Source organism: Ananas comosus, linkage group 1 (genome assembly GCF_001540865.1).
Source record: "Ananas comosus cultivar F153 linkage group 1, ASM154086v1, whole genome shotgun sequence".
NCBI lineage: Eukaryota > Viridiplantae > Streptophyta > Magnoliopsida > Poales > Bromeliaceae > Ananas > Ananas comosus.
Window position 1 is genome coordinate 3,893,007 of NC_033621.1, and position 9,875 is coordinate 3,902,881.

The window sequence follows — 9,875 nt, forward strand, 5'->3', positions numbered from 1 at the left end:
GTTGTCTCCGAGGTACTGATCGTTACTGGTACAATCCGTTCGCAAATCTGGACGGAATCTAGGGTATCGCGCGTTGTTCGAGGAGAGGTCGTTGTGGGGAAAACGGTATTTTTGCAAAGTCGCAATATTTTATGTACCTTTTACGTGAGATCGCACGTGGAGGGGTAATTCTCAGCGTTTACACCGCTGTAAGGGACTTGAAACATACGGAAGTTTGAGGGCTTTCCGCAATTTGTAAGCTAATTACAAAAGGGTATTCTAGGGTTTTGCAATGGAAACACCTAACCTATCGCCCCTCCCTGTGCCAGCCACCTAGGAGCCCCTGCCCACCGTGCTTGCACCCCGGCGCGCGCAGCGCGCCGTCGCCGGAAAGATTTCCCAAGCTCCAACCTTCCTCCCTCCCTCCACCTTGGCCGAGGTTGTACCCAGCACCCCCTGAGCCGGCCAGCCTCGAGTGAGGTGTGCCCCCGACCCAGACACCCCCCCGGCACGTCCCCGCCGACCCCACCGTCGCCGTGCGCCGCCGGAGCGCCGTAGCCGCCTGCGCCCCATGGACACCACCCAGGCCGAAGCTGGGTGGCTCGGTGTGTGACGCCGCGCCGTCCGACGGCCGGAGGTCTCCGCGACTGTCCGGCGCACCACGCCACCAACCCCGGCCACCCTTGAGCGCCGCCGGCCGCCGCAGGTGCCCTGCCGCCGCCTTGTGCTGTAGCGGCGCCAGCGCTGGGCCGCCTCTCACTCCCGGCATCGCCGCCGCCCGCCGACGCAAGCTCGGCCACCGCCTCGACCCCCGGCATCGTCCCCGACCGGCCCCGACCAGCCCCGGCCGTCGCGTCGCCGCCGGCAGCTGTTGGAAAACACCAAACCGCAAGGGAGTTAGCGGCTCCGTACGCCGCCGCCGCACCTCCGGCCGCCCTGCGCCGCCTGTCGTGGAGTTCCCCGGAGCCCCGCCACCTGGTGCACCCCTCCCCGGCCGGACCGCCTGCCGGAATACCGCCGGCGGCCAACCCTAGCTCCCCCCTCACTGTGAGTGTCCATTTACGCATTCCAGCACTGTTTTCCCACTCTCCGGTAACTTTTCCGGCAATCCGAATGGTCTTTTTGACCTCGGGAAGTGAGCACGATGATTCTTAGGTCGTGCTGAACATCGTGCTCACTTCCGTTGAGCCCTGAGATGCCTTGGTTGCTCGGGTAACCGCGATCTTCCTGCGGTGCGCGCTGCTTCGCTGACCTTCGCGTCGTTTGTGCGCGCACCGCAGTCGCCGAATGTGCTCTGAATGGTGAGCACGGTCTCCGGCACGCTGAAATCTATCAGCGGGTGCGACGGTTGACCCAGCGAGCCTCGTATTGCAAGATCGGGCCATTAAAACTGTCGAAAATCGCATAAAATGATAGATTTTAGGGTTCATGATGTGCTTTCTTGCATATAACTTCGACTCGGTCGCTGTGGACAGCGTGTAAACGCTGAGGGTAACCTCTGGACTGATTGTCCAAGGCCCTAGACACTTGCGAAGATCGGAAATACATTTCCGGTGGGTTTTTCGGCGAAATCCGCCGACGGAACGCGGGTTCGGTTCGGAATTATTCCGACGGTGCTTCGTGAGCTATTGTGTAGTCGTTGAGCCTTATTGGCTGGTCACTCGCGTCATTTCATGAGTTCAGAAATGACGGATGAGCGACGGTGGGTTCCGGTGTCGAAATAGACACTTCCGGGAACCCGGATCGAAATGATTATCCGACGATAATTGTTTCGACGTGAGGAGTGGTGTTTGCTGCCATGATACACGATTACTCATGTTTAGTGGCAGCGGATGACTCGTAGCACGAGTCGGTACGTTCCGGGACAGTTCGTGGGTCCCGACGGGGTCCCGGTGCGATTTCGGGACTTCCGGCGAGTTACGATAGTTGGTTTTAGGAAACCGATCATCGTGGGTTTGTTTGTGAGGTTGTGAGAGCTAGTGGTTTGTTATTTGTGGGTTAGACACTAACCCAGTGGACCCTCCTTAGGTCCAGTTGACGTTCTTTTGCAGTCAGGAGACAGGCGCAGCATTTGTACAGGTGGGTACTTCGATCCGAAGTCGGTACAGTGGTGCACGCTCGGTGATATCTCTTCTATCCCTGTTCTTCTATTGCTATTTTCGTATTATATATTGAGCTTGCATCCCCGTTGTTTCTATTATACTCTACTCATATGTTCTATGCTTAGTATCATGTGTAGGAGTAGAGTAGTTTATCCATATGTGATACCGGTGACCTGGTTGGTCGGTTCTCGTACTTCATTTCGGTGACCTAGTTGATCGGTGCTTTTATCTTATATCTGTTGACCTGGTTGGTCGGTTGTTGCATTATGTATTGGGTTGGTCTGTTTCTTGACTTCTGTTGTTCGATGACCTTTGAGGTCGGTGTACCCTGAGGGATAGGATTGTCGGCTGGTGCTGACGGTAGTTCTGGACTATATCGAATACACTCCTGTGACCTATCGGTCGGTTCTTGCGTTCGTACTTTTAGTTGACATCGAGCAGTATCTACATACTATCTTTATTTACTCTGCCTGGTTGTTCTATGTGTAGTATCCTGTATAGGGGTAGAGTAGATGGCATTCGTATATACTATACTTGTGACCTGGTTGGTCGGTTCTCCTGTTTGCATCGGTGACCTGTTTGGTCGTTCGTTACTTTCCGTATATTGACCTCTCTTGGTCGGTTCACGTTGTTACTTGATGACCTACACGGTCGGTTAGCCCCGAGGGGCAGTGATTGTCGGCTGATTGCCGACGGTTGGCTATTGATCATATCCGCATTGATCGCCACAGCTCGAGTGCATTTCACGTACACCAGCGGGTTGATCCCCCGCAGGAGGGTGTTCTTTTCCGGAAAAGTGGTCGTACATCCGACCCGTGAGCCCAGCGGTGTTCTCTTTGTGCTAGGGTTACATGCCAGGTGTGAGCAGATAGTGGCTTTTGCCTGAGGTCCTTAGACCGACACGGCGGTTTAGATTGGGTACTTTTGGGACTTCTCGTCCGGTTGACGCATATAGCTATAGTAGCGGTTGTTGCATATGTACTTCTAGTTCTTTCTTTACAGTTGTCTTGCTACTATAGTATTGATATCCTTGTATGCTTGCAGTTGTACATACAGTAGCGGTAGTTGTGTTTTCATATATATATATCTCATTCGTTCATTATCGTTGCTACAGCATTTTACTTACCCATACTGTTGGTTATCTCTTCCTGATCCGGTGAGTACTCCTCGCCTTCTTCGGCTTGCGGTACCCACTGGGAGGGGAGACATGTTTACATGTTCTCACCTCCCTCACCATTTTTCAGGTATCGCGGGCGATGAGTAGTGGGACGAGACGTGAGGTACGTGTGTAGCGGTCGATAGAGCTTCCGACCCAGGTTATTTTCGATTTAGTTATTACCCTCGGTATTTCTGTTGATATATAGTTTAGTCGGTTTATATGGTTCAGTATTTTTATTACTTTGGAAAATGTGGATTTCTGGATTTTGTAAAATAAAAGGTTTTCTACCCCTCGTGGTAGCGTTTTTAAAAGAATAAAGGTTTCTGTGTAGAAAACAGCTTTCAAAAGATTTTGTGGATTTCTGTTTAAACCTCGAATGTAAAACTGTGTTGTGAATGGGGAATGTATGAACGTATAGCTATCTGTATATTCATTTGATTGTGGTTGTATACTGTTTGTACTGTTGTACTTGTGTGACGCCGTGCAAGTACAGGGGAAACTCTGTCCGTGTGAACAGTGGATTCCCTGTATTTGTGGCGGATCTGGCATACTTTGGGGTCAGGTTTTCAAAAAAAAAATTCAAACGCTTTTCCGCTGTATTTCAAACAAAAAGGAGACCCCGGGGCGTGACAGTTTTTTAGCCCTTGGATTGAGAAATGTGCGGTTAGGATGACGTGGAGCCCCTAGGGTTGAGTGGATGGTTGGTTGAATAGTATAATTTAACGTGTAAAAATAATAAAAAAGATTAATCTAACGGTAGAAAACTTGATAGCACCAAGTGCTTGGTGCTATCGATAGTATAGCAGCCGGCCTCTACTTATGGAGGGTACAACAATTGAGGGCAAAGATAAAATACAGAAATAAATCTCTTGAGTGATCAAAAACTTTGATTTGGTATATGGGCCTCTTGAGTGAGCCAGTATCTGAGGGACTCTACTTTGGTATACTAGTGCCCTTAATACTATTATGATGTTTAGATCTAAATAGAATACTAAAGAGAAGTGATAGCTCCTTTTGTATTTTACTATTAATTTCTAGATCACTTGCTTAGGAGACAAAAAAATTGGAGCATTTTGTCACGGACTTAGCGTTTTCGTTTGCAAAGTCCGTGCGGCACCCACCTTTCTTCGCAGAGATGGACAAGCCTTTGTCCCTATTGCAAGCCCGGCCTTTCGCATCCTACGACTAAGTATGCAAAGGAAAGAAACAAGAGAAAGAGGCAGACGTTCTCTCAAGAAAACTAAGTACTACACTACTTAGAAAAAGAGATTACAACATACAAACACACTCTCTCTTGTGTGCTTTGGCCTTAGCCAACCCTACTATTTATAGGCTCCTAAGTACATTGAATCTATCCACTCAACACACCCACTAACTAATACATAATGAGCCCTCATAATAGCCAAAAGTCCAAGAGTCACACCATAACTCATGGTAACTCATGACAGTTTTGCAACCCTAGAGTTTTCCACAGCGGGTTGGATTTGGGTCTCCTTGACAACCTGATTCAACCCATTTTCGCTAGCAGAGTTGGGCCAGAGATCGGGCTGCCACAGAATTTTTTCTAAGTCCCTGACAACTTGCTCTATTCGCACACATGCGCGTGCACAGCACGTGTCGAGTCGAGTCAAGCCGGGCCGGGCTGCGGACAGGCTCATTTATACTTATATTGATACTAAATTTTCTCTGATATCGGTTTGTTACGACAAAAGTAAAAAATATTTAGTTCATCTGGCATGAAAGTACTAAAAAAAATTGAGAAAGTGAGAAGAAAAATAAAGCACAAAAAAATTTACGTGGTTTGATTATTAGTCTTACATCCACGGGCGAAGACGCAGTAGTGATTTTCATTATAATCAAATTGATGTAAAAAAATGTACCTCTATTACAAAACTCTAGTCCCAAAAATACACTCTTACTTTTTCTTATCTGCCGTACCAAATTAATAGAATAAACGGTATATTCATAACGGTGGTTAAATCGCAATACAATTAGAAATACAAATTCACTCAGATAAAAAATAATCTTAATAAAATTAGGTATAAATTAAACTTAATTTAATGGGACAACCAAAACAAAAAGAATTAGAAAACCTTACGGTTTCAGAATCCGAGACATATTTAACAATCTCCACCTTGACTTGAATTTTTTATTTTCTCCACCAAAACTCCAAAAGCTCATGAAATGCTGTTGCACGTACAAACCAAGCTATAGAATACTTGAACTTCGTCAATGAAAGATACTTAATGAGGAAATCCGTGGGGTTCTCTAAAATGTCAATATATCTTTTTTTTCTCCGGTTATCCTTATGCAACCTTTGTTGTATGAGAAGGATAACTTACCGTAAAACGAAACTGCTGGAGCGATCAAACTTCTCAATCTCAAGTTTTGTCGATGTCTTAAGCACCCAAACGAATAATCTGACTTCAATACTAGTTTGTTAGAAATCTGCAACTTACACTAATATCAAATTTGCTTCGATACCAACTTATTATAAAATGAGAGAAGAAAAATAAAATACACAAATATTTACGTGATTCGGATACTGGTCTATATCCATACTGGTCTATATCCATGAGTGAAGACGAAGTGGAAATTTTCATTATAATCAAAATGATATACAAAATATGCTTATCTTACAAAACTCAAATCCGAAAATATACTCATACTGATTGTCATTTGCTAGACCAAATTATTAGAATAAATGATATATTTATAAAATGGTTAAATCCTACAGTATATTTAGATTTACATATTGTATTTATAAAAATGGTTAAATCCTACAGTATATTTATATTTATAAAAATGGTTAAATCCTACAGTATATTTAGAAGAATGAGGAAGAACGCGAGTAAAAAGACCAATTGACACAAAACTAGATTTTTCTTTTATGAAAAATGCTATATATGTATACTTAAATATAGAAGTAAATCTTACGATACATTCTTAGGCTTATAAAAATTCATTTGGATTTTTGTGAAAAAAAAATTGATTAGACTTGTAGAAAAAAATCAGTTATAAGAAAAATAAAATGTAAAATAAAAGGCTAAATTACATAAAATTTTTCTGTCAAAATTAGATTTTTCACTTTTCTCCTCTGCCATTTAAAAATCTACACTTTGCTTCCTTATAAAATAAAAAATATTCACTTCGTTCCCTGCCATTAGTGATTGCGTTTATAAAATATTATTATATATTTTTTTATGCCAAAAAATGTCCTCATCTTTCTCTCCTGTGAACATGATGAGGAGTAAAATGGTGAGGGGCAAAATAGTTATTTTATTATCACAGTTCACACCGTACCCTATGTAAATATTTTTTATTTTACAAGGGGATAAAATATAGATTTTTAAATAACATGAAAGAAAAGTAAAAAAATTAAGTATTGACAGAAAAATTTTTGTAATTTAGTCTAAAATAAATACCAAACCTGTGCTGTACCGACTGCGTTTACTCAAATCAAATCAAGAGACCGCCACTCCCTTTTCTTTGAGGGGCCGGACATCACTAAAGGCCAATCCCACCAAAGACACAATCTTTAAAAAAAGAAACAAAAAAGGAAAAAAAAAAANAAAAAGAAAGAAAAAAAAGGACCATGTAGAGACTAGACTCTAGAGGCAAAGTCACCCCACAAATCATAACATCTACTCATTTTCTTTTGTTGGCACACTAATTAATGCACCTCTCTCTCTCTCTCTCTCTCTCTCTCTCTCTCTCTCTCTATATATATATATATATATATATATATAAAGAATTCAGTGCTTGCACCTCGTGTATAAGTACATCTCATTGGCAAAGAAAAAAAAATTTAGAATTTACCGGATATATTACTGATCTGACGTCATCAATAATAAAATTATCCTGCTTAAATTAATACGTCCCATCATGATTAAAAAAAAAATATTTTTATTTTTATTTTCTTTCAAATAGAGAGATATGATTGGCTTATTACTTATAATATATTGCAAGTGTGATACAGTAGACTGCCTCCTTATTCACAGTAACGCTAAAATCCGATAATTATTGCCTCAAAATCAAAATCTAACTCACTATACGTATTGTACAAACAGTTAAAAAATACATGTATATATAGAGTCAAACTACTATACAATTATAGCACTAAGCATTTGTTGCTATCAAGTTTTTCGCTATTAAATCTATCTTTTTGGCCATTTTCACCCGTTAGATCATGCTATTCAACCAACCACCCACTCAATCAAAGAGGATTATCTTAACTGCACATCTTTTCATCCAAAAACTGAAAACCTAATAGCACAATAAGTTGATGCTATTAATAGTATAGTTTCCTAATTATATATATGGCTAGGGCTACTATATTTTTATGACTATAGAGCCCTTCATACTCATAAGTTGTTTTCAATTATTGAGCTTCCGAATTGATGATCCACTCAGTTAAATATGATCTAGAATATTTGAAACTTTTAAAAAATAAATTTCGTAATTATTTTTCGAAATCATAATAAAATTCATCAAGCGGATATAAAATGAACGATCAAATTGAACGACGTCTTAAAAATGGATGATCGGATCCTTCAATTTAAAATCGGAATTATTGATCTTTATCTATGTAGTGAATAGAATTTTCTATCAAAAATTCAATTGATTTCGATTCTTTTACACTGTTAAATTAACAAATATTCCATACCGGCTGTTAAAAATTATCAATTTTGTGGCATTTTGATCGTAAGGTAAATGATGTCGAAAAATTATAAAATTTGATTTCTAGAAGTTTTAAATGTTCTAGATAATGTTTAATGGTGTGGATCAGCGATTCGGAAGTTCTATCATCAAAAATAACTTATGAGTACGATGTCGATCGTACTCATAAAAGTATAGTAGCCCCACTCTTATATATATATATATATATATATATATATATAGAGAGAGAGAGAGAGAGAGAGAGAGAGAGAGAGAGAGAGAGAGAGAGAGTTAGGCTGCTATACTATCGGTAGCACGGAGGCCTCCGTGCTACCAAGTTGTTTTCGATGATGCGGCTTCTAAATCGACGATCGGCTCCGTTAGACTTGATTCTACACTATTAAAAGTATTGAAATTATTTCATAATTTTTCGACATCATTTGGCTAGTGATCGAAAGGTCTCAAAATTGACAATTTTAATGGTAGATGTGATGTGTTTGTGAATTTAACGGTGTAAAACAATCAAATAAAATGAAATTTTTATAGAAAATTCTTTTTACTATTTAGAGTAAGATCAGTACCTACTGATTCTTAAATTTCAAGCTTCTATCATTAATTTTTATGAGATTTATTTACAGCCTGTTCATTTTAGACTATTCGTTTGATATGTAAATGATACGAAAAATTATGAATTACGTTTTCATACTTTTAATAGTGTAGATCAAGTCTAACGGGAGCTGATCGTCAAATTTGGAAGCGCGCATCATTGAAAACAACTTGATAGCACGGAAGCCTCCGTGCTACACGATAGTATACCAGCTAGCTCTATATATAATATATATATATATTATATATAGGCTGGGGCTAATATACTTATTTGAGTAATACAGCCTTTTGTGCTCATAAGTTTCAACCGTTCAGATGAAAAAAATATGCGATTATGAAAGTGGTTACGGTTAGGTTGATAGTGGGCCCCTAGGGTTGAGTGGGTGGTTGGTTGAATAACATATCTAATGGGTGAAAATGTATTAAAGAAGTAGATCTAACGGGCAAAAACTTATGAGTACAAGAGTTCTATATCATAAAAGTATAGTAGCCGACTCATATATATAATATATATATAATATATATATATAATATATATATACTACTATATATATAAAATCCGGCTACTATAAATGTAATTAAAAAGATATATATATAACTCACAAATTTTTGACATTAATCCTTTATAAATCAAACAGTAGTACTTTTCTCTACTGTTGTTTTAATTTTTAAACCTTTGATGCCCGCTTTCAAAATACGGTATTTTTTATGCATTAGTTATTTAGATGGTGTTCGTTCCTACCTATCAAATCAGATTTTGATTTTAAGATTTTAATCATCGAATATTAAAGGGCTCTTTAGTTTGATGTAATTACAAATTCAGTATAATTAAAAAAACATGTAATTAAAAATATATTTTTTATAATTATACATGTCTTGATTGGTTGAATGCAGTAGAAAGCGCTGCAGCTACAAATAATCTATCTAATGTAAAAGAAAAAAAAATTTGATTAAGAGGTGATCGGCCAAATAAGCTTATTTTTCTCTTGAAAATTATCTTTAACCAATTTGGATGTAGTTTTTACTATTAGAAGTGAGTTCTTTGTATAGTTTCAAATGCAACGATTGATAAAAAAGTAATCAAATTAACTAAATATTGTATTTAGAGGTTGTTTGGTTTGGTGTAAATAGAGAGGTAAAAGTTCCATCACTGTTGGTGTTTATTTTATTGTAAGTCAAAAAAATAATGCAACTCAAGTTACGTTAAGTGTATATTTATTTCACCGAAACTGGACTTTGGGTTGAAGCGAACTTTGGGTTGAAGTGGAGTTTAGTGAAAATTATTTCTTTTCCGCTGTTTGTTTCGTAGCTATGGAAGTGAAGTTCTATTAGTTCTGCTGTCTGTTTAGTAGGAAGGATATGATGTAAAA

General features: G+C 39.6%; 1 protein-coding gene across 1 annotated transcript; it reads right to left on the reverse strand.

Moving 5' to 3' along the window:
- LOC109717074 (spidroin-1-like) lies at positions 282-1,046 on the reverse strand. The gene has a single exon (XM_020242740.1). It carries the CDS (start codon positions 1,044-1,046, stop codon positions 282-284), a length of 765 nt encoding a protein of 254 aa, XP_020098329.1.